This window comes from Pollicipes pollicipes, unplaced genomic scaffold, assembly GCF_011947565.3.
Source record: "Pollicipes pollicipes isolate AB1234 unplaced genomic scaffold, Ppol_2.1 Scaffold_4881;HRSCAF=5763_pilon_pilon_pilon, whole genome shotgun sequence".
Classification (NCBI taxonomy): Eukaryota; Metazoa; Arthropoda; class Thecostraca; order Pollicipedomorpha; family Pollicipedidae; genus Pollicipes; species Pollicipes pollicipes.
In genome coordinates, this window is record NW_023596576.1 from 25,918,194 (window position 1) to 25,944,485 (window position 26,292).

The window sequence follows — 26,292 nt, forward strand, 5'->3', positions numbered from 1 at the left end:
AGAGAGAGAGAGAGAGAGAGAGAGAGAGAGAAGAGAGAGAGAGAGAGAGAGAGAGAGAGAGAGAGAGAGAGAGAGAGGAAGAGAGAGAGAGAGAGAGGAGAGAGAGGAGAGATAAGAAGGAGAGAGAGAGGAGAGAGAGAGAGAGGAAGAGAGAGAGAGAGAGAAGAGAGATAGAGGAGAGATAGAGAGAGAGAGAGAGAGGAGATGAGGATAGAGAAGAGAGAGAGAGAGAAAAGAGGAGGGAAGAGAGATGGTACAATGGTACATCGTGGCATGCAATCAACATCTGCGACAATAAAATTACCGGATGAACCATAGACAGGGCAATTGAACAGTTCCTGTCGGTTACGGTACACTTCCCAGGTGGCGTGATGAGCAACCATTGAAAGTTTGCGGAAAGGTTGCGCAGCACCTTTGTGGATGCCGCTCAATGTAACAAGCATGTGCCGAAGTCATTTTAACCTGAAAACGACGCTGAAGTCAGTGCTGGATTGCTGTTTTTCCCAGGGGGGGGGGGGGGGAACAGATGGCACAATACACATTTTATACGGCTGGAGTGTAAACTGGAGTATTCAGGGATTAAGAACTTCTGAAAACCATAAAATTTTGGGTACAACAATTCAAATTTTGTGTACATTCATGCGCAACATCTGACGTAACAAGGCAATCACCAAATCACGGCCTTGTAACATCACAATAAGTGTTGTACCTTCAAACAAATGATTGAAGGCCTCTTTTTTAACGAGAAAATACGTCACGCCAGTTTCCAACGATGACACCGATTATTGCAGATGTAGCGTAGATACGCTTATATGCGATGGCCTGTATGTGATGACTTGTGCTCTTTTATGTCAACTGCCCCGGCCCAGCGTCCCCCCGTTCGTCCGCAGTGAGCGCTGCTGGCCTGCTCGTGCCCAAGAACTGGGCCTGCGGCAGCCGCTGACCCCACCAGCGACACCCTTCATCCTGCGGCCCGCCTGCCGCAGAAACCCTGGCATCCCGCGGCCCGCCCGCCGTAGGACCCTGGCACCCTGCGGCCCGCCCGCCGCAGAAACCCTGGCATCCTGCGGCCCGCCCGCCGTAGGACCTTGGCATCCTGCGGCCCGCCTGCCGTAGGACCCTGGCACCCTGCGGCCCGCCTGCCGCAGAAACCCTGGCATCCTGCGGCCTGCCCGCCGTAGGACCTTGACATCCTGCGGCCCGCCTGCCGCAGAAACCCTGGCATCCTGCGGCCCGCCCGCCGTAGGACCTTGGCATCCTGCGGCCCGCCTGCCGTAGGACCCTGGCACCCTGCGGCCCGCCTGTCGTAGGACCCTGGCATCCTGCGGCCCGCCTGCCGTAGGACCCTGGCACCCCGCGGCCCGCCTGCCGTAGGACCCCGGCACCCTGCGGCCCGCCTGTCGTGGGACCCTGGCATCCTGCGGCCCGCCCGCCGCAGGAGCTTGGCATCCCGCGGCCCGCCTGCCATAGGACCCTGGCACCCTGCGGCCCGCCTGCCGTAGGACCCTGGCACCCTGCGGCCCGCCTGCCGCAGGACTTTGGCATCCCGCGCGCCCCTTCTCCATGGGTGCCGGAGATCCGCGTAACCCCAGAAGGCCACCAGGCTTCGAACTGAACTATTTTTACATCGCGGAGAGTCTAAAGGCCACGCACAGACCTCAAGCCATTGTGTGACTAGGTCTGAACCGACCCGACAAACCTGCCGTATAATATAGCATACCTTTATCAACAGAGTTCTGCCACATCGGCCACATCGTCAACCATGGCTTTATTGGAAACACGCTGAAAGGTTCTTTTGGATCTACTGTCCACGCCAAAATGCAAGCAGCTGCAGGTCCCGGATCATTTTCACCCAATATGCCCGATGAGTCCCATATCTCGGACGTTAATATTGCGCTTTTTGACTCATTTCACCCAATGGCGAGGTGATGTGCCCAGCAAAAAATAGTTTTGCCTCTTAGTTTTGAATGTATGACAATACCTACGAGAGGTCGGTATGTTGTAACGGTAGCCGCGCTACGTCCGTCATGTAAGCCATAGCGCTATGGCGTCGTGAGTCGCAGAAGTCTGACATTATCTACATAACTTTATTACTCTCCACCTCACGCAACTTGAAAAGCTTTACGAAATTATAATTGTTGCTTCATTTCACAAAAAAGACGGGGAAGATTTCGTGGTACAGCCGACTCCATTCATTATTCCAAATTAATGCGTTTCCATTCCGGTATACTCTCCTCAGCTTCTGTGAAAATAAAACATTGGGCACCACAACCCGCCAGCATGGTTGGCTGGCTGGTTATTTGTGTCTCCAAGGGCTTCTACCAGCCAGTATGAAATGCGCCAGGAAACTTAACGGGTAAGACCGCCGCCAACTTCAGGCAAATCTAAGCTCAGTCGACTGTGAATGTCCTCTGCCTGAACATGGCCGGAGAACGTCACCAACCGATCTTGGAGTGGATGAGCCAGACACCTCCAGTGAGCGCCACTCCAAACAGGAAGGCGCACGCGCCAATGGCGACCACCATCTCGTGCGACACGCCCACTTGCAGGACAGGACGGCGCCGGCCCGGCCCGCTGGACAGCTCGTCTGTTGAACAGCGGACATGCGTCAGAAGCCAGGCCAGACACCAGTAGCTGCCTAGTGCCTGGCTCACTGCTGGACGGCAGCGGACAGGCGTCAGAAGCCAGGCCAGACACCAGCAGCTGGCTAGTGCCTGGCTCACCGCTGGACGACAGCTGGCGCGCTATTGGCGACAAAGCTCCAGACAGCTTACAGCCATCAGCACAAGGGCACGACTTTGGCGAATGGAGAATGATTACAACAAAGCTGCCCGCCGTAGTCCACTCAAGCTTTCATACTTGGTGAAAAACCGCAGAGCATGACGTTACGAGTCAGTACAAATGTGGCCTCCACCCGAGCTGGCGGTTATCGTGATAACAGACCGGGCAGACGACGGCCGCCGTCCGCCGCGACTGACCGGCGAACGTCGAGAGCAGCGGGCCGCGCGTGATGACCTGCAGTCCGGAGGCGAGCCGGACGTCAGCGTCAGCCGGCCCGTCGGCGCACAGTGGTCCGGACGCGTCCGCACACTGCGCCAATGCAGAGACGGACCGAGTGAGTGGCCGAGTCACTCCACATACCGTGCCCAGATGGACAACGTTTTGCAACATGACGACATGCGGACAATGACCTGCCATTCCATGCTTTACATGAATAATGCATTATCACGATATGTGGTAACGAAGGCCGATCAGGACACTGGCACTTGCTCATGTGTTCATGTTCAAACCAATCAAACACTGGTCAAGAAAAGGGAACTGAACGCCCTTGTCACTTATATAAAAGCCTGCCATGATTATACGTCACGTGGTAAACTAGAATGTGATCGTGCGAGGCTTTGCTAAGAGCCGCCGGGATGGCAGCACGAACTACACTGACCTGCGCAATATGGTGTCGGGCCGGGGAGTCAGCGGCGGCGCACACCCCGACGCTACAGTGCACGTAGTACCGCCCCAGCCGGGCCAGCTCTGGCGTCACCTGTCGGTCCAGCGAGACACTCGGACGCCGGCCACCGGGACACCGGCGTCTCTGACGTCACACGACGCCGCTTCGGACAGACGATCGTCGTGCATTCCACACAGGTCGGTGATGGCATGTGACCGCTGTGCCTGTCAGCCGGGCGGGGCGACGCGGGCCGACTGATACTCTCCGCCCCGTCAAGAGCTGCGCGCCCGGACACAGGACGCATCGCCCACCACGCCACTGCAATCCTCCGACGCAGCCGATCCCGCACGACAGGTCGGTGACCGCGGACCGGACCGGACCGGATCAACGGACGCCGGCCGGACCGGACCACCCCGGCCCGGCCCGGCCCTGGCCACGGCCAGCGAGCGGTGGCGACCGGCAGAGGCAGCGCTGCGCCGGTGCAGGGCCGACCGGCTCTCACCTGGAAGCTGAACTGGGCGGCGCCGGTTGGGCCAGGCCCGGGCAGCGAGACCGTGTGTATCGCCGGACAACCGGCCGTCAGCAGGGTCAGCGGGGCCGGGGTGGCCGCGCCGCTCGCCCAGCACCGCTCCACCACCGGCTGCAGGTAGGCGGCTGCAGGGGAGATAGCGCGCCTCAGACCGACAGTCGGACGGCACTGCGCCGCCCGCCGGACGGCCGCACCGGACGGCGCTGCACCCGCCGGCCGCATCAGGCGGCGTCCCTTACAATGCGACACGCACGCGGCTACACCACGCTACCGTTTCAACACGTCTCAGGACGCTCGAGGAAAGCTTCGTGACAGTAGTGAATGAACAAACCAAAACTGATCAGGATTCTAAACGACGAGCCCCTTCAGCATCCAACACATCCCCATTCGAAACATTTGAAACTTACCCATGTACACCGTAAATCGCACAAATATGCTGTGCGAAATAGGTACAAGCGTGTTGGGCTTGATGGCGTTGCTGAAGTGATCGTCAGTCGAGAGCTCGAGGCTGTAGACCGACGCCTCCACTTTGCTGATGTCCAATGTGGCGTCCTGAAAACGAACAGTCGCAGGACATGTCATTACTTCGCAGGGATTGTGTGATGTCACATATGCGTTAGGTCTTGCAGCGTTCAGAACGCTTCACTTCTCCACCTGTTGGATCGCGCACCCCAGCGGCGAGTGGTATAACGCCTTGCTGACGTCACAGTGCACTGCAGCGATGTCAGACGGAGCACGGTCAGGGACCTGCCCGCCCACCTGGGATGTGACCGGCGCATACCTGGCATTCCGGACGGCATGACTGCCCGCATTTTCCAGGACATTGCCGGTGCATCCATGAGTCTGGATGCGCCCATGAGTCTGGATGCGTCATCCGCGCCCGGGTGCAGCTGCCACTCAGGGATGCGGTACCATGAGTCTGGACCCGAGCCCGGGTGTACCTGCCACTCAGGGATGCGGTACCATGAGTCTGGACCCGGCCCCGGGTGCACCTGCCACTCAGGGATGCGATACCATGAGTCCGGACCCGATCCCGGGTGCACCTGCCACTCAGGGATGCGGTACCATGAGTCCGGACCCGACCCCGGGTGCACCTGCCACTTAGGAATGCGGTACCATGAGTCCGGACCCGACCCCGGGTGCACCTGCCACTCAGGGATGCGGTACCATGAGTCTGGACCCGACCCCGGGTGCACCTGCCACTCAGGGATGCGGTACCATGAGTCCGGACCCGACCCCGGGTGCACCTGCCACTCAGGGATGCGGTACCATGAGTCTGGACCCGACCCCGGGTGCACCTGCCACTCAGGGATGCGGTACCATGAGTCCGGACCCGATCCCGGGTGCACCTGCCACTCAGGGATGCGGTACCATGAGTCTGGACCCGAGCCCGGGTGCAGCTGCCACTCAGGGATGCGGTACCATGAGTCTGGACCCGAGCCCGGGTGCACCTGCCACTCAGGGATGCGGTACCATGAGTCTGGACCCGAACCCGGGTGCAGCTGCCACTCAGGGATACGGTATGCTAGGCTGAAATGCGGCCCGCGATTCCACTCTCCTCATATGAGATTAATCGAGTCCGACCTGGAGAACAAAACAAAGCTCTCACAGAGGGTGACCTTTAAAATGGAAACTGATCCGTTCGAAGGGTAATAGTAGATGCAGCATTTCGCCGATGAGGACCAGCTAATGAAATACCCCCAGACCCACGGCGTTAGCAGTTCGTCTCGCTGACCGCCTCTCTCCCTCTCCTCGGGTAAGGCTGATGGCTCTGAAGACGGCCGCAGGTGATTCCCGAAAGGTGCCTGGGCGAGGGGGTGTCACATTTGGGTTGCCAACTCACAAGTATGAAACAATTGGTCGACGACTTTTCCAGACATGGTTTTTGAGTGCCATGAATTATGGCCATCCGAGGCTCCGGCAATAGCGCGGGGGCTTCCGCAGATGAGAAAACATAAAACAACCCTAGACTGATGTGCAGGCCCCTGAGGCTGAACGATCGATGAATCGTATCGAGTGCCTCAGTACGTTAACTTAAAAGGGTCCCCACAACAGCGTGAGGCCCTTCGAGCAAATATGAAGAACCTAACACCAACGTGCAGGGCCCGATCGAACGAGAGCGCCCCGATCGGGCAATGTACAGCCCCCTCGCCCCACGACATTGCAGAGCCCCCGAGAGCACAATGAGCCCTGGCACGCCTCCTCCTCCCAAGAGTCCCCTAATTAGTCATGTTACTTTGTCTGTGCATGTCTGCCCACCCCACATATTTGCTTTGGACCCTTTCTGGTCACCTGAGACCCACAGACGTCCAATCTATTGCGCTTTGTGTGCGAGCCTACGTTCCTTTGGAGGGTCATGCGCCACTCCGGAGTACGGGGAAGCAGACATGGCCCCGTGCCCCCCCCCCCCCCATAGATTAGTCACCCCCTCCCCCTGTCCATGGGTCAGTCACTCTCCCCCCCCCCCCCTCCTGGCTATGGATCAGTCACTCTCCCCTCCCCATGGCTATGGATCAGTCACTTTCCCCTTTCCATGGCCAAGGATCAGTCACCCTCCCCCTCCCCCTGGCTATGGATCAGTCATCCTCTCCTCCCCCTGGCTAGGGATCAATCACTACCGAACGGTTTCCAAGAGACTACTGGCTATATTATTGGCAACCGTTACCCGCCGTCACCTCACTCGTGCTACACCAAACAGGTGCATTATTGATAGCATCTGAAAAAGCAATAAGACGGCATTAAAGGTCTCTCAGTAGCATGCCTGTGCCGACTTCTGTCTTATATATCTGCGAAGTATCTATTTGGAAATAGTTATCAAACTGTTACAACTACGCATTACTGGTCATGTACAGACCACAGGTTACCAGCACTTGTCTGGGATTGGGCCACCGTTGTATTACATTTCTGCTTTCCTTGTGTGGTGGCCTTTTTACCTTTGTTTCTTCTTGTGAAGCGAGAGCCGCAAATTACACTCATACTTCCCTATGTATGTGTAACCAAATAGCTACTGGTGCCGAGGTGGATCAGGATGGCCACTAATTCATTGCTGGTCACCCGTTCATCGGGGGCGGCTAGGCAGGAAAAAAGACGACGCATTAACATCACTTATCAAAAGACCGGCTAGTCTCACCAATAGTTTGATACCCACGGGACAGTGTCAGCCTTCATATGATATTCCCTTGTCCCCAGTCTCTCTCCCATGCTCATCTGTCTCCAGCCCTCATCTGGTGCTCACAGGTCCCAAGCCCTCATCTGGTGTTCATTCGCCTCCAGTCCTCATCTGGTGCTTACCTGTCTCCAGCCCCAAGCTAGTGCTCACCTGTCTCAAGTCCTGCTCTCATGTTCACCTGTCTCCAGCTTTCATCTGATATTCCCCTGTCTCCAGCCACCAGCTGGTGCTCACCTGTCTCCAGCCCTCATCTGGTGCTCACGTGTCCCAAGCCCCATCTGATGCTCAGCCGTCTCCAGTCCTCAGCTAGTGCTTACCTGTCTCTAGCCCTCCTCTCATGGTTGCCTGTCTCCAATCCTGAGCTGGCGCTCACATGTATCCAGCCCTTATCCGGTGATTGCCTGTTTCCAGCCCTCATCTGATATTCCGCTATCTGCAGCGTTTATCTAGTGTTCACCTGTCTCTGGCTGCCGGGCTCGGCCTCGTGCTCGGGCGCGGCACAGCTGACGGGCACCGAGCCGCCGCCGGGCCGCTCCCACCGAGCCGCCGCCGTGCCCACCGTGTCCTCCGTCATCCCGAAGCCCGAGCCCTCGAAGTCCTCGTCATCAGTGGGGACCTCCGCCGTCACAAAGTGCACCTGAAGCGCGTCACAAATGGCTTAAGCAACGCGTCCGCTTGCGTGACTGCTTACACAGCATAAATGGCAGCCACATGGTGAGCTGCTGAACGGCTTCACCGCGTTGGTTTCGTGTTCTGGGAAGCTTGAGCCAAAGTTCTAGCTTCCTTGCTTTATTGCTGAGGCCCCGTTGACTGGCATATAAGCCCCATGCCATGATTTTTTACAGAAGGGACATACCCGAGCAGGTACGCACAAAACCACGTCATTCACTCCCCGCCAAACAAGCCTGTGGTGGCCACCGCAGCGCCAGACCTTAATGAGCCAGCTTCAGACGCGTCTCTCCCATGCCACTGTATCGGCGCTCTCGCTATGCAGCCGATGCCAGTTACCATGACTAACATCCTATCCGTATATGAACAGCAGAATAACGCAGGAAAGAGATTTTGGAGCCATATCCCCGTGGAGGTAGCGCTGGCCCTGAACCCAGAGATCCCAGTATTTTTCCGTTTTAAGATGCCAGTAGGGCTCCCAAAACACAAACAGGCTCTTGAGGCATCAAAGAAAGGTCCAGAACTCCTCGAAAACAAAGCAAGGCCCCATAGCCACGGGGGCCCCTCGACTGAACGGGCTCCTTATGACCCGGTTCGACCGACCCGCTCCTGAGCGCGACGCTGACCGCGTCACTGTAAACGAATACCTCAGCATGCAACTACAGGATGTTCCAGTCGAAATATAAATTCAAAAAGGCCGTGATGTGCGTAACAAAACAGCATTTAGATGTTCCTTTATGCCACAAGGATCCAAACATTTGAACATTATCATTTTTATTATCAATGCTCGTTTGCTTGGCAAAACTCCACCACGGCCCCTGAAGACGAACGCCCTTTCCAAAATTACAGAATGATCCACACTTGAGGCGTCTCGCCAGTGGCGTGTACAGCCGCTGATTGGCACGGGGAGGGGGTCTACATCTCCAGTTCCGGGGAGGGGGTCTCCATCTCCAGTTCCGGGGAGGAGCCCTCCACCTCCAGTTCAGGGGAGGTCTGCGTCTCCAGTTCCGGGGAGGAGGCCTGCGTCTCCAGTTGTTCCGGGGAGGAGGCCTGCGGCCCCAGTTTCGGGGAGGAGGCCTGCGGCCCCAGTTCCGGGGAGGAGGCCTGTGGCTCCAGTTCCGGGGAGGAGGCCTGTGGCTCTAGTTCCCAGCCCACACTGATTGTGAAAGACCCCAATCTAAACGTAGGACCATTTTCCACAACACCGAATACTTCAAGCGACTGCTTAATAAACTGATAAAAATACTTGCTAGTGATTGGCCAATTTAAGTACCATTACTTACACTTTTACAATTGACATTTCTAGTAAGAACGCTGTGGTTGGAGTCAGGCTGTGACTCAAAATACGCAGAGACTCGAATTAACTAAAATGCAGAGACTCTAACCATCCACATCGCTAAAAAAGATTAGATGCATATTAACAACGCCCAACACAACGCAGACTGGTCGGGGCAGTGTGCCTTTCGCTTACAGCACGGGTTGCTGGTTCAAATTGCTACACCTCGGCGTCAAGAGACAACAGAAAGCCACGCTGATCAGGCAAAGGTACAAACAGAATCCACACGATGCAGTACAACACAAAGCTGGCATGACGCGTCACATCACCTGATCTGCCCTCGTCCCCGACAGTGGTCGGGAACTGACCCAACCCCACCCGCCACGTGCCTGGGATTGTGCCAGGAGCGTACCGTGTTGGCGTAGACGCGGCGGCGGCGGCCGAGACGCCGCTGCGTGCCGCAGCCGGTCAGCGGCCGGCTGACCACCAGGTGCGAGCCGTTGCGGGTCGAGCGGCAGCTCCAGTCAGCTAGGTGCAGGGCCGACACGGAGACGGCGTCGGCGGCCGCCGCCGGCACGGCCACCACCAGCTGGCCGGCCGAACAGCTCACCGAGATGGCCCGCCGCAGGGCACCAGACGCCGACACTGCACGCGCAGGGCAGAGCCGGCCCGTGTCACCGCTGGCCGTACAGGTGCGAGCAGGCCGCACAGGACCAGGGGAGGTGCGACGGCAGGAGTGGGAGAGTTTGACCACAGACCGGCTTCAGCCGATCAAGACTATGGTGTACTGATCAATGTATGCCACAAATCTGCCATGATTATCCAAATGCTAGACGTCGCGCGGTGGTTAGCTGGGTTTCCGTTCCCTCTTCAAAACCATTCACACCATACACGCAATCTTCCAGCGTTACGGCACATGCACACTGGTTTGGCCGGCAGAGCCAGTCCCTTACCTGCGCCGTCGGCCGTCTGTTGCTGGGTCGGAAAAAGCTCTGGTGGCTGATGCTGTCTCGAACCCCAAGCGTCACTGGCCGGCTGCACCTCGCTCACTGCTTCATCTGAACCCAACGTATGACCAATCGGACCTCAAGTACCACCGGCGGAGTCACACGGAGCCCAACACAGGGCTAAGCGGACCCAGTACCACCGGCGCAGTCACACAAAGCCACTGGACCCCAGTACCACCGGCGGAGTCACACGGGGCCATCAGACTCCAAGTACCACCGGCGTGGTCACACGGAGCCCAACACAGGGCTAAGCGGACCCAGTACCACCGGCGCAGTCACACAGAGCCACTGGACCCCAGTACCACCGGCGGTGTCACACGGGGCCATCAGACTCCAAGTACCACCGGCGTGGTCACACGGGGCCCAACACATGGCCAATCAGGCCCCAGTACCACCGGCGGAGTCACACGGGGCCCAAAGCACCGTCAATCAGTCTCCAGTACCATCTGCCGAGTCATCGTTAAACTTTTACACCATCAACTGGATTGAGTACACTTATTATATTGTACAATTATTATATTAGTATATATGAGCACACTTATTATGTTATATATTGAGTTGTTAAAAAGTTCAAATTGGACAAACTAACCTAAGCGACTTCTATTGTGCCAATGCATGCATTTTTAAAAGATAGCAGAACGTGGCCTAAACGAACCTCTCGCCACACATTTTCTGACACGGCTCTATGCTCCACCACAAAAAAATCGTTGCTGTAAATAGTTGACTCGGGGTTTAGAGCTTACAGTGTGACCGCCCAAAAGTTGGCAAGTTCTGTAACGCCGGAAGTTTAATTGCGGCGGCCGGCTCATCGGGCGCATATCCCCGACTATAGCAGCCAGACGGGCAGCCCATCGGGCGTAAACCTCCGACTATAGCAGCCAGACGGCCCGTCCACCGGGCGTAAACCTCCGACTATAGCAGCCAGACGGGCGGCCCATCGGGCGCATACCCCCGAGTGTAGCAGCCTGACGGGCGGCTCATCGGGCGCATAGCCCCGACTAGAGCAGCCAGACGGGCAGCTCATCGGGAGCATACCTTCGCCTGCAGCACCCAGACGGCCTCCCTTTGCGCCGGCCACCGAAACACGCCGGCCGTACGGACAAAACGACACGATACCGTCTCGTGTCTGCGGTTACTCCGCTCCCGGCCGGACACCCGCCGGTCAGCCGTCCCAGCAGCGACGCAGCTGGTCTCCGTGTGTGCGTCCAGTTTGGCGGTGGCAACAGTGTAAAAACTACCTGTTGCAGTGACGACTTATAGTTGGCTTATCCTCAGATTATATCACTCAGCCACTGGATTAATTCTGAGCAAGCCCCTAAGCAGCTTGCAAAATCCTGAAAAAACGCAGGGCTTTGCCTTCCAATCTGTGCAGGCTCACGCGTGTGCTCCGAATACAAGGCAGTCTCATCTCTCAAGAATTTGCCGTAACAAGGTCGTCTCGTTCTACGTTGGCGTTGTCACGAACTTATGAAATGCAGCATGACATGTCAAAATCAGCCAATCTACACTTATATGGGGTACCCCACATTTTTGTACTTTTCACTTGCTGTTGGATCAGAAGCGTGCGATTTGATCAGTAATAAATATCACTTTTCCAGAAATCCTTCTGAATAGCCCAGAAAATCGATGTGAACAAGCCGCTCCCGTGGAAGAAATACCGTTCAACTCTTTGCTCACCACTATGAAAGCAATCCATCTAATTTGCCTTGCTTTTCAACGTGTGTGTTCTGAATGTTTGCAATGCACTAATGTGTCACACTGTTTGTGTAATGCATGCTACGAAAGTTTGAACGTTCTGCTTAGACAAAAAGATGTGCGAACATAAAGTTACCATCATGTGAGTTCAACAAAACGTTCCACAATGGACTTTATTTCTCCCCTATGGTATTTACCACAGTGGGCCTTTTTCTTCTTTTTCGAGGCGCACTTCGGCTTCGGGACACGGAGCATCACATGGTCTACATTGACGCATTGGTTCAAACCTCAACCAATGCGTCTCTTGGCAACTGGCCCTTGCCGCACGTTGTGCCAATCACGAATGTCCGCTTGGACTGACGTCTTTCAATAACAGCTGACGGCGTCCCCCCTGCTCCCAACAGATTTTGCCGTCATAATGACGACGTTTGTCGCGACTTCATGGAAGAAGCGTAGTGCTGTTACAAAGCCTTGTCAGTGTAGTTTGGACTCAATAATCATCAAAATATATATTCTTATTATGCCTAGATGGTGCTGCAGTAGCAATACCAAGTGCTATTGTTAAACGTAATTGGTCCTGAGGCTTCGCTAGAGCATGTTTTTGAAATATGCCCCAAGGGTGGGACACTCCGTTTAAGTCCACATGAAATGCTCCCCAACCCCACCCCATCCTCCAGCCCTGACGCGGTAAGCGAGGGCATGGCAAAGAAAGATATGCGACCAAATCAAATCAGGCTCTCGAATGGAAGACACAACTCAAAAACGCCGGGTTGGCACTCAAGAGTCAGTGAAATAACAAGTACCAGTCGTATAAGTGCATTAGGGTGCTGAAGGTCATATCATTAGTAGATCAATTCTGCCAGCCCGTCAAGCCAGTCAGTTCTGTCAGCCAGCCATCCCAACCGTCAACAGTAAATTATTGGTGCATGCAACTCATGTGTTCCTCGTATCGTGTTCCTCGTACCATGACCGTCACGGCATCCACATCCTGTTTCTCACGCGATGTGCGTGTGCCGAGGCGGCTTAATGGTAATAACTACAATAGTTCGCTTCATTATCGACGTTTGTAGCTGATGCAAGTGCATGTGTTCACAAGCCTGGAAGACACCGGTGTGAAGGAAATTTCCTGCACCGAAAACCTAAGCACTGGCTGCTCGATGCACAGGCCAGCACTGCGCCCATCCCCGGGCCCGTGCGGCGGGGGCCGACCGGCCGTTGGCGTCGCAGGCCTGAACCCCGCTCGTGCCCGGGGCGCACACCACTGACCTGGGGCTGACCGGCCGTCGACGTCGCAGGCCTGAACCCCGCTCGTGCCCGGGGCGCGCGCCACTAACCTGGAGCTGGCGTCGCTGGCCTGACCTCGGCTAGTGCCCGAGGCGCGTGCCACTGACCTGGGGCTGGCGTCGCTGGCCTGACCTCCGCCCGTGCCCGGGGTGCGCGCCACTGACCTGGGGCTGGCGTCGCTGGCCTGACCCCCGCTCGTGCCCGGGGCGCGCGCCACTGACCTGGGGCTGGCGTTGCTGGCCTGACCCCCGCTCGTGCCCCGGGGCGCGCGCTACTGACCTGTGGCTGACGTCGCTGGCCTGACCTCGGCTCGTGCCCGGGGCGTGCGCCACTGACCTGGGGCGCCACCCAGTCGGAGGTCCAGCCGACTGATGGCTGGCGATCGGATGTACGCCACTGGTGGCCCGCTCGAGTAGCCCACGGCCAGGATGAGCAGCTCGCTGAACGACTCGGGCAGCTGAACTCGCTCCACCTCCAGAGATACGCTCGCCGCGAGAGCGCCACTCCCCACAGGGCTGTCTGCCTGAGAAACCGCATCATTTCGTCACGACCCACAACCAAGCAAGCAATACGTGTTCACCAAAGCCTAATGTGCGCACCCAACGAGCTCTCAAGTGGCTCAGGTATGGCAGTTGAGCATTCAGAGTGGCTAGGGTATGACGATCGTCACAATCGGCGCCTGGATACCGTACATCGCGCTCATTTTAATGGCAATGTTATACTTGGGAAATTTCTACATACTCCACACTGACCAAACACAGGCTAGTTCACGCACGGTCCAAGCTGACTAAATTCTGGAACACTCAATAACGGGTTAACGAGCCCATGAAATTGTTTTAACGTGCTCAAATAGCACACGTTATTACGAGATTAAATACGGCGACCAAGCCCCAAAATCACCATCAATTTAAGCAAGTGGCGGTACTAATGGTTCTGAAAACGGATGCCCCCAAGTAACCTGCCGACAAAGGATGACTTCAGCAGGAGGTTGCGATCTGACGCTCAGTCGACGAATTCGTCAGCTCTGAGGCTAGCAGAGGTCCTACCACTTCAACTTCCAGACAAATTAATGCTCCCGCGTGTCCGTGGATTCCGATAGAGGGCGTGCTTAGTATTTAGGTGCGTGTGTGTGGGGTGAGGAGAGGGGGGGGGGGGGGGTATCGGGAACGCATGCATGTCTTCGTAATGACGGAGGGCACAACACAAATTTGTTGGCCATGGTCAAAGGCCGTCCTCGTGCGCCGCTATTGTGTGAACAATTTTCTACGTGGCCCATAACAACATGGCATCTTTCAGTCCACCCATTGTTACGTGTGCCCCGCTATTTGGCAACTGTCGTTATCGATTCATACCCATTTTGAAGGTGCGATCAACATTCGTATGGGGTTTGAACCATCTACAAGATCATTCGGTGCTGGTCACGGCCCTACCCTTCTTAAGACGTAAATCCCTCTACCTTTTATCTAAACGCCCCGAAGATGTGCCGACTATTTTGTGGAGACTATTTCGAGGCCACCCAGGCATCCATGACGCCATAATTCCGTCATTCAGATCCTATCATTACGTTGGTCATGCAGCGATCAAGGCCAAGACAAATACAATGGTTCAGCCGTTCATATAAGGCGTTCGTGGGCACGACTTCCAGATAAAGCGGCACGGTGCGATGATGCAATCAAGAAATGACGAGCTATGACCCCCGAATAACGTCATTGAAATCCTGCCATTCCATAAGCCACAAGCCTGTCATTCTATAAGACATCAGGACCAAGAAACACATAATTGTCCAGCCGTTCATATCTTGTCCAGCCGTTCGTATCAGGCGCTCAGTAGTACGATTTTTAGGTATAGCGGCAGTCAATTGGCTCTCAATCAATGCTGCGCAAGGATGATGGCGTCTTCGGACATTGACGTATTGAGGAGCATATTTACTAAACAGAACAAATTGTATTGTATAGAGCGGTCTTTTTCCCCTTACAAGTATACAAACGGTTTTAAGTAGGCTTGTTCCATAATACCTAACGCTTGCTTCAATATTTTCAAATGTGAAACATGTCTTTCGTGCATGAAACGAAATGTTCACTTAAAACGATACCATGTATAATACAACATAATGTGTATACACACACACACACACACACACATATATATATATATATATATATATATATATATATATATATATATATATATAAAACATAACAAAACAAAATGTTTCTATTGGATGTAAAATGTTCTGAACAGGGACACGTCCATATTGTCATCTTCCCGCCCCCCTTGAATACACCACTGGGGGGGGGGGCTTGCTTGATCTTTACAATACATGACAAGCAGGAAAAAACATTCGGGGAGTTGTGGAATTTATTTCATATCATACTTTTATTGTGCCCAAATTTACCGAGCCCCTGCAACTTACCAGGACCAGCACATTACCAGTGAAGCCGTCAGCCGTCAGCTGCCACGTAACTGGCACGGCAGCCTTCAGAATCTGAAAAACATCCAAATAAAAAGTCAAGGCTAATCAGTTTCCTCACAGAACAGACATATAGCAAGGCATTTCCACAACTCAATCCTAAAAAAACCGGGAATAGTGGACACACAGCGGATCAGCGCTGTGAAAAACACGTGCGGCTGGGAGAGGCGGAGAATGCTTTTGTTATGCATACATATGTGTATATATACATATATATATATATATATATATATATATATATATATATATATATATATAGTGCGTGCGTGTGTTGTTTGGGAGCCCCGTCTTAAAACAATAACAGTCAGTCGCCTGGAAAGAGAAGTTGTGACGCCAATGTGATTTATCCCACGAAGCCTGCGATCTCCGTACGGACAGGAGAATTGATAACCTACATTTATGCACTATAAAATGTCATTTGTGGCCGTCATGTTGCTTTTTATCAAAAGGCCTTGTTTTGTGTTCTTGTGATAGATGGTGAGTCAACGGTGCTCTGTCGAGCTGGCGCATGGCACAATGACTTGGATGAGTTCCTGAATGATGTGTTCGTCCACTTGGCAAGGCGACAGAAAACAAATGATTGCAATAATAGAGTTAAATCACGTTTTATGCCGTTTTGTTGAAGCTTTGATTTCTTTGTTTCCCGTTCCACATGCTTTTTTATTTCGTCATCAATGTCTGCATTGGAAAACCCGTTGTTGACCCTAGTATGTTTGAGTCCAACAAATTCTGCATGTAGCAGTGGCCATACGGAACAGTTTCTTTGATAGCTCCCCTTATGGCAGCATATGGTCATCTGCCACTAATCAACATTGACACTCTAGGAGTTCATTGAAAACACAACATCATCAAACACAACGCAACGAAGGACTGATGACATAAGGAGTCCTACTTATTTGCCAACATGTCCCTGCACTTAACAAGCAACTTAATTATTACGCTACACCAAGACTTTCGGGGTAGGTAGGAGTCCCCGACTTGTGGGGCCCGTTAAACATCTGTGAAGTGTGTGGAAGTGTACTACAGGGGTCTGCATACGCATTGAAACCTGTTTATCTGGGCGTGCTTAACTTATTTCACGGGAGACACTGTTCGTTATTTTCATTCGAATCATCCAATATGTATGTAGCGTTCTTTCGATCGGGTATGACACCAATGTCTGTTTGATAATGGTTTAAGGATTAAACCAGAACGTGGCGCTTTAATAAATATAGACAAATATATGACCCTTAACATGAGTAATCGTGGTGACTTCATTTAATCTTTGGTCTTCAACCCGACACAAAAAAGCTGATTAGAAACATAGAAAGAATCAACAGAAAGCTTGCTAAAGCCCAGAGCTCCCAGTCTTTAATGAAGCATGTTTAGAAGAAGTCTTGCTCCTGAAGGTACGGATATGTATATGAATATATATATATATATATATATATATATATATATATATATATATATATATATATATATACATAATCAAACTTCCTTCAGAATTTATTATCATTTTCGTGTTGTGTTCCTAACTAACACAATTGGGCACTGATATCTCCTGTAGGGCTGATAGTTACGAGAGTTGAAATAACTTCAACGTGCCCGAGCTCATTGCTTTCCTCCTTGGGCCTAGAACTCTTCATTCAATGGTCGTAAATCACTAAAAATCGCACATGTCTCCACTTAATCTGGTTTCGAATTGCAGATGTCCGTCTTCATATTTATGTTCGACCTTCTCACCACGGTTATTGAAACTCCTCCAAACACGAGGTGCCTACAGCTACCGTCAAGCAAATCAGCGTTTTCCGAAGTAAAAGTTATGTTTGACCTTCTGACCGCTGGGGCTTCGAGCTAGCTTAGGACTGGCTGGAGATGGGGATGTCAGCCACCTGCCACCCCAGACTGGTGGAGCTTTGAACTAGCTTAGGCCTGGCTGGGCACGGGGATGCCAGCCACCTGCCACCTCGGACTGGCGGGGCTTGCAGCTAGCTTAGGCCTGGCTGGAGACGGGGATGTCACCTATCTGCTATCTCGAGACTAAAAAAGAAAGCAAACGGGGGCGACGCTTGGTAGCCTTTGTGATTCTGAACAATACATACAGCTGCCCTTTTTTGCACCAGTGGTCGGGGCGATTGCGAAAGCTATACAAGAAAACATATTATACCTGGCCATACGGACACCATAATGTTCCTTTAGGGAAACACCTATACAATGTGTTTAGGTGTTGCAGACCTTGCAGGGAAGCACCACGCAAATACCTCAAAAATCACCAACACTCTCTTGATGAATTAGATGCCCTATCACATATCCCTCACGCATTTCATGATGTTTAAAACCTGCACCATGCGAAACCGTGTATCATTTCGCGTCAGTGACAACCAATATCTTTTTCACAAAGGTTCAAGGTTAATATAAGGTTACGCTGAAGTCCAGTCAAAGTACAGGACCAGTGAGCGTATTGGACCTGGCTTTCACGCACATTTGAGACGGGTCAACCACAATTTCAGTGTGGTCCGCTGGTAAGTTCAACAGATGATGAAGGCCAAACACTGAATCGTCCCAAGCGAACTACTAGTAAGGAAAATCGCGTAGTTCCACTGTAGGCAAAGTGACATACGTTGTTTTGCCCCAACAACGCAACGAGGGACGATGTATGGCACGTCGATATTGTGTGCAATTACGAACTGATGTAAGAAATCGACAGAAACTGGCCGGTGACATTATCCAATTAGTTCGAATAGACCAGGCAAAGAGCGCCTTGAGATTTCAAAAGAACTTGTGCTGGCCCACCGAAAGCATACAATCGGAACATGTTACACAGGTTTACATAAAGTCTAGCAATTCCTTGTTTCGGAACTTTGCATTGGACACATACAGACATTAGACACAGATATTCGACAGTGTGGGACTACGTGTAACGTCACACATTACAAAACATACCGGAAAATCGCCAGCGGTTTCTTAAATTACCACAGTCAACCATTTTATCAAGCAGCCGCTTACCAAGGTCAGGTTACCGGACGCCAACCTCCTGAAAAGGACACAACAATCAATCAGACAACGGACCAGCGCGGCGGCGTGCAGCCGCGCCGCAGCTGCGGCCGCCTCGGCAGGCACGAGCGGCGCGGTCAGTGCAGACGACCGGCAGCCCACCCATGTACGTGGGTAATGGGCGTGCATCTTCAGTTACAAGCTGTCCACGCGAAGAGAGCTTTTTGCACAATCGTCTTCACAGCATAAGCGCCAACAACACATCACGTTGAAATACATACGGTAAATGATGTTAGGTGATGGAAGATAGCTTACATGACCATATATGGCCGTGCCAAAGGAACGGATGAAATTCGTACATTGAGACAAACGTGTCTTAAAATGGATGCCACAAGTTCACAGGGGACACGAGGTTCCAAACCCTAACCATTCTGTGTGAAGTCAATCACCCACACACTTAGGCCGGTCACCCACCCACTGAGGCCGGTCCGGTCACCCACCCACTAGAGCCGGTCAGCTACCCACTAGAGCCAGTCACCCACCCACTAGAGCCGGTCACCCACCCACTAGAGCCAGTCACCCACCCACTAAAGCCGGTCACCCACCCACTAGAGCCGGTCACCCAGCCACTACAGCTGGTCACCCACCCGCTGGAAATGTCAAAGGAGTCAGGGGCGTGACCAGTTCCGAGACACGCTGCTGGGTCACGGGGAACCTAGGAGCTGCACACGCTCATACTGCGGTGTCACGGAGAACTTAGGAGCTGCACACGCTCATGATTGTCCGATAATTTGCGCATTTACCTCTGGAGGGTGTTGATATTACCTTCATGCAAACATTTCCACTCAAAGGCGACCATTTATCAACTTTCGTGCCACTGCTATGCCTTTTTTACACCTCGTGATCAAACCGGAAATTAATTTTCAGAGGGACACCAAGGAAACAATCGTCTTGCGGAACATGCCGTATTTTTATTCAATCGCCTTTTAAAACTGAACAACCGTCCTGCAACCGTGCTTATTCATCACTGGAGGTGTCGCCATTCTAAAAGTGATTTAGAAATACTATTCGAAACACAAGAAATGCAAATTCAATCCGCGGGAAATATTTAGCACGATATATATATATATATATATATATATATATATATATATATATATACCTGAGCAGCGATTATTTTCGTCGGGAGTTCACGACACCAAACACCGTGTCCCTTTGTTCGTCTTAAAGCATTACACCGTCATTGTAAACCTGCCATGAAATGCACATAAAAAAGACCCGGCAGCAGCGCTCAACCAATCTCAGTACACTCCAAAGAATTTTACGTGTGTAGGTGATGCAAGCCAATACAAACGGATCGTGTGGTTCAAAATATTTGCGGATGCAAAATCATACATGAGCGCTTCTAATGCCCGCTATCCCACCTGTTAACGTATGGTAAAAGGCTGATGGTGATCTTGCTGTTGCGGAAGTCGCTGCTCTCCTCCACCACTTCCACAACGTACACGTCCCTGCAACAGCAAACGTAGCAGTCAAACAGGGACCCACGTGCACCCGCACTAACCTCTGAAGCGGCCGTTGCGTCACACGGCAGGCGGACCAGTCCACGGCGTCGGGCGCATGACTCTATGTGGCCGACACGTTTAGACTGTTCGCGCATCCGCCAATACGCCAACGAACCGGAACACTGGCACGACAGGACAGCAAGGATGCCAGGGTAAAGCGTGCTAGCGCCTACGGTTGACCAAGATGTGCAGGTTATTTGTACCAACTCTGGCAGTGACCACATTCGCTGCTCCGCCCGCCAGTGGCACGGAACCAGAGCTCCGGGATAACACGCGCCGCCGTCACCTGTTACCGTGCGTCCATCAACTCCGGGGTAACACGCGCCGCCGTCACCTGTTACCGTGCGTCCATCAACTCCGGGGTAACACGCGCCGCCGTCACCTGTTACCGTGAGTCCATCAACCCCGGGGTAACACGCGCCGCCGTCACCTGTTACCGTGCGTCTATCAACCCCGGGGTAACACGCGCCGCCGTCACCTGTTACCGTGCGTCTATCTAACGCATGCCGATGTCGGAGTGCTGTGTGCAATGTGTGTATCCCGCAGGGTGCGATAGATACACGAGTTCACACAGTCCGGTGTCCACCATGACGGAAAGTGATTGGTGGGCTTAATGGTTTGTATTCCTTTGTCAAGTTTGTCGACAGGTAGCCAGGCCATGTTTCTAATGGGTAAATCAAAGCAAAATACAACTTACAGAGCGTTATGGGATCTACGTGTTATCATGCAAAAGTTTAAACAAAATTTTGACGGCTATATAGATTGAACATAGTTCTAGGTAGGTCATGGCTATTAAATGCGTTGAAATGTGTCGTAAAAAACTAATTTGCAATACGGTCTCGGGTTACAAAACGATTTCGAAAAGATACTGAGCTAACCTCTGCTGGGTATTATATCTAAGCGTTGCGCGTATGATAGGATGACAAGGACGCTTAAAATGTCTTGCACCACATGGACCTCGACGCTAGTCGTCGACATCTCTTACGCAGCAATTTGCGATGTTTATGATCAATCAAACAATGGAAGCCGGCTTTGCCAATAACTTTGCGAGCTTTTCTTCCTGTGGAGCCCATGTGTCACATAAGCCCATACACCACATATGCGAGGCCAAAATAGCCGGCGCCAGTGCTTCCTGCCTCGCCCGCTATCATGATGCGTCATGGGACGGTGGCCGGTTGGTGACGGAGCATCGGCACCGGCCTGCGCAGCTGGCGCTATCGTGATGCGTCATGGGACGGTGGCCGGTTGGTGACGAAGCATCGGCGCCGGCCTGCGCAGCTGACACTATCGTGATGCGTCATGGGACGGTGGCCGGTTGGTGACGGAGCATCGGCACCGGCCTGCGCAGCTGACACTATCGTGATGCGTCATGGGACGGTGGTCGGTTGGTGACGGAGCACCGGCACCGGCCTGCGCAGCTGACACTATCGTGATGCGTCATGGGACGGTGGCCGGTTGGTGACGGAGCATCGGCGCCGGCCTGCGCAGCTGGCAGTTGTCGGCCGTGATCTTTGAAAGGCGTGCCGGCACATTAGAGGCAACGTAATGAGGGACTGTGGCCGCCATGTACTTGGGAGCCGCGCCTCCTCAGCCCACCAACACTGTATCTGACATCCGTCACTGCTCTGGTCCACGCCGGTTCACGTCGTAAGTCGGCACACTGCTCACCACAATACTCAGCGTAAAATGTCATTCGTCAATGACGCTCCCTTGGTTCCAAATCAACAACTATCTTAGTGTGCTTTCCGATAGGTGCTCTTCTGCTTCCTAAGCCTGATCAACACGGCTTTGCCGGGGTTTTGTGCCATAATGCACTGACAATCCTGCCAGATGTCATTGCTCGGCGCTGTCGTCACCAGCGGCATCCCCCTCCCCCGCCCCATTCGTCGCCGTTCGCATCTGACCGGTGTCGGCTGGCCGTTTGAACAGCGTTGTTTAATTTGAGGAGGGCTTTAGCCCCCCCCCCCCCCCCGCTCCAACTTGGACTTCAATCGTCCCCCCTCCCCTCCCACTTTGGAAAGAAGTGGGACGAATCTAGTGAGAAACTTGTTTATCGGCATATCTTTGGGGTAGGTGAAATCATTTTAACTATTCAGCTCGCCCACTTCATGTAGTGGTGACGCAGCTACTGGCTGCTCCCGAAGCCCCTGGCTGCGGCGCAACGTCTCCGTGCCTGCCGAAGGTCACCGGGCGCAAGTCAGGCCCGGTTGCGCCGGCGAGGCGCGGCCGCCCCAAGACACGTGGCGCTCGTCCAAACATGGCCGCTGCCCCCGCACCACGTCGGCAGCACGGCCACCAACGTAAATACACATGTTACAGACACACTTCACAAAACCGGGCCAAAGCTACAACACTGACGCTATGGAACGACGTTGGCCAGCTGACCTTTTTCATTAACCATTCTGGGACTAACTAGCTTACAGAAAATAGATTGACCAGCGCCCGTTGGAGCGGAGGAAGTCGACTTCCCCCGCTCACAGCCGTACGTTTGCAGCGACAACAAATGTTCAGCACCTGTTCCTCCACCAACTCCATATGTTAATTTATAGCTTCGATCTGCCAAGAGCAGTGACCTAGGCTAGGTCAATGAGGTCAACTACTGAAAAATCTGACCATGCATAATTTCTTGTGCGTTATTTGTCATTGTTCAAACTTGCTACGGTAAAAGAGCATACCTTTAATGCGCAACATTCATATTTGTTTGCAACAGGCGAGGTCGGTGACCTGAGGTGAGGTCAATGTTTGCTATTTTCCGTAGCCAGCGCAAATTGGGACGTATTTTTGTGTAGCTATGGTGTTTGTACGTGAAGAAGAGATTACTAACTTGTACGCGTAACCATAATTTAACCATAACCGAAGCACATCACACTGGCCCTAGCCATAACTTACCTCTATCGGTGCCTGCTGGAAAACACATGCTTAGTTAAAAAAGGCAGTTTCAGGAGGCAATTTAGTGTGCAGAATTTGAGTATTCCACTGAAACATGTTGCGATATCATTCGCATGCATAATGAGGTCTGAATAGGTCACGTGAAGACATGTGTGGTCGTGATGTCTTCCCAGCACAATGGCCAATGTTGTCAGAAGCGGAGACGTTAGATGAACGAGTGCGATGCGTGTAACCACATCTTTATCGTGTTTGTAAAGCTGATCGAAGGGGCCATGCATAATGTATACCAGAGGTATGCGATCTTGAGTACCTGTAGATGTACAATACACTATTTCTGACCACACACAAGTATTGCACTGGTCACTTAGGCCCGGTAAGCACTTACTTTTTTCCTCCGGATTGTTCATGAATTTGACCAAGTTCACATCCGCTAATCTCTAGATCACCCTAAAATGGTCTTGCTGTGCCTAGCATGCTTTTCTTCCACAGCTGTACCTAAAAAATAAACTTGGTCAGAAGAACATTGAAAGAAAACAAAGTCTTGTTCTTGTAGGCTACTGGAATACCAATTTTGAACGGTGACCTCATCTGATCTGATTACTGTGGGCGAACACATATGGTCGGAATGGGCTGCCCACAGTCTTAACACACACTGCTGTGCTCTTACCATCCGCCTTGATGCATTAACATATCAACATATGTTTAATCATAGCTATCAGAACGACCGTTGTTTCCATTCGTCACCTCTGGTTGCATCACATTTGACCAATGACGAAGATTCGGCGTGCACTCTTCATGATTTGACAAGACATTCGAAACGGTACCTTTGTTTTTCTCGCCTGCCATCTGGAAGTTGGAGATCCGGGAGGGGGGGTCAACCTTTTCCGCCGAGCGCGGTTGCCTCAGACCTCTGGCCGGGCACAGATTAATTCAAGAAAGTTTGATTAGCAAATTTACTGCACATATTAAGGCGCAATAAGCTGTATTAGGTATGAATTGTATCACTGTGACAGCTCTCTACTACCTGACCTTGACAGCTGACGCTTTGGTTACATTCGCCTTTGGCTACCCGACGTTCCTCGGGTAACCATTTTGGAAATAAGTAGCCTCCAGCGGAAGCCCTACGTTGAGAAAGTTTCAGTTGTTAAATGTATCAATACCGAATGAAGTTTGACTTTATCCTCGTGCAAAAATGAGTCTGACGTTGCGGCAGTTGCGTCACGTGACAGGTCAGCTGACGTTTTGTTTGCAGTTGGGCCATGGCTGCTTCTGAGCATCTCCGGAATGGAGGACCAAACATCAGCTGTCCCGGCACTGTTTTGACCTCAGCTGTCTGCGCCCCCTCCACGGTACGTTGGAGGCATCGTCTCGGCTCGCCGGCGGCAGCAGCGGAGGCGGTCTGCCACCCCGGCCCGGACGCGCCTGCAGCGGACGGATGCCACCCGGCGCGGCACCGGAGGCGGTCTGCCGGCCGCCGCCCCGGCCCAAATGCGCCCGCAGCGAACGGACGCCCCTCGCCGGTGGCAGCAGCGGAAGCGGTCTACCGGCCACCGCCCGGCCCGGACGCGCCCGCAGCGGACGGACGCCATTCGGCGCCGTTGTCGGCCGCCGGCACCGCGCCGAGCGTTGCTAAATATAGCAGGTCGCCGGTCGACGCCATCGGCAGATCGGCCGCACCGCGCCCAGGTGGCCGCCCGCGCCATTGAGAGCGGCCCAGCCCGGCCATCTGAGCGGCAACACACCATGCCAGCCAGCCGGCCGGCCAGCCATGGGCCAGGGCACCCCGCGCCATTGAGAGTGGCCCGATCCGGCCATTTGAGCGGCATCACACCACGCCAGCCAGCCAGTCAGCCAGCCAGCCATGAGCCAGGACACCCCGCGCCTCACTGGCGGTTTTGGAGGGGGGGGGGGGGTGTCGCGGTCCCCCAAGACCGCGAAAGTAACCTGATTTCTGTAATTTCACCATAGGCTGTCGCTGCGAAGCCAAGTTTGTTCTCTTAAACCAGACGATGGGTCTGTCTACGGTCACGCTTCAACTGCATAGGTAATACCCGCCTCCCGGCGACAAAAACAGGCATCGCGTCACCACCACAGCACAACTTTTGGCGTTGACCGCGGGGCAGAGAGATTCGATTCAAAGGTTTTAACACCATTCCCAGTACAAGGTGAAACCCAGTTTTAAACTGGACAACTTTTTACGAGGTGAAAACCGAAGTTTGACAGCAGCTTTCGACATTGCAAATCCTGAACAACGCTGGTGTATCTCGAAATTCCAAGCGAACAATACGATGTTGCAACAATTGTCACACTGCAGCCGCCGCGTCTCGGCGTTGTGGCCTGAACGCGGCACCGCGTGTTTAGGCCATAGGGCGCCGCTACAGCATGGCGAACAACTACAAATATAGGCCACAGACACGTTTATTTACATTACAAACCAAGCTGTTTCCCCGTTGTGCCTTGACCGTCGTGAACGATCTACCGCAAAACGAGAAAACGAGAAAACGAGAAAAACGGTTAGGTCATGCAAGCGTTAATAAGGAGGCTTTCGCTTTGTGGTTAGCACAGTATGGAGCATTCCTGTCTTCATGGGCGTTCAGCTTGTCATATACTGATATCGCTCTGGCGCGTGCATCATGATGGGGTTTGGTGTGAACTGGCTTTTCGATCTGTCCATGGAGACGCCGCGTGCGTGGGAGCCAACCATGACGCGTGGGGGTACAAACCGCACATACTTGATCCCACCACCCCTTCCATGGCTTATGCCAGCCAAAACTTATCATTTGGGAGACATAGTCATGTGAACTGATAACTGCACTACAGCCTTTCAGACCTCCATCACTACAATCGCTGTGCCTGATCCCGGTAAGTGTGTGTGTGACATTTACTTTTAGCGCACGTGTTTGCTTTAATCATGCAAACTGCAGTTGCGCCCCCCCCCCCCCCCCCGTTCCAGCGAAATCGTTCATGCGACTCTCATATGTACCTCTCAACCTATTCCTCAACCTACCCGACATCGGTCAGTATGTTGAGGACACAAGCGGACGGGCTGATCTGCTCAGCGCGGTTGCCACAACCGAGATAATCTGGCATCCCAGAGATAAGACATGCCGCGTGACACATACCGCCGCGACTATCAGCATGCGCTCCCCGCGGGAGCCGTTGCTCGCGACAAGTTTGACACATTACAGTACACTCTATGAACCGTTAAGTTAAGCGGACTTTAATATTGTCCTACTTTGGGCCAGCCCCTGACTGTGTTGTCGCGGCTGTGGTGCAGCATGCAGTCAAAACCAGCTTCCTCAAGTACATCATCGCGCC

The 26,292-nt window shown here is 53.2% G+C and overlaps 1 protein-coding gene across 1 annotated transcript in view; it reads right to left on the reverse strand.

Annotated features, from left to right (window-relative positions):
• Nucleotides 1-2,443: 2,443 nt before the first annotated feature.
• Nucleotides 2,444-26,292, reverse strand: part of LOC119101813 (transforming growth factor beta receptor type 3) — a gene marked incomplete at its 3' end in the record, with an annotated part of 42,679 nt that continues 18,830 nt past the window's right edge. The window contains 12 exon segments of the mRNA XM_037225234.1: nt 2,444-2,587; nt 2,979-3,090; nt 3,440-3,538; nt 3,948-4,099; nt 4,382-4,526; nt 7,601-7,780; nt 9,501-9,733; nt 10,042-10,146; nt 13,411-13,597; nt 15,488-15,559; nt 18,533-18,560; nt 19,945-20,031. Of these exon segments, the coding sequence (XP_037081129.1) occupies nt 2,444-2,587; nt 2,979-3,090; nt 3,440-3,538; nt 3,948-4,099; nt 4,382-4,526; nt 7,601-7,780; nt 9,501-9,733; nt 10,042-10,146; nt 13,411-13,597; nt 15,488-15,559; nt 18,533-18,560; nt 19,945-20,031 (1,544 nt within the window).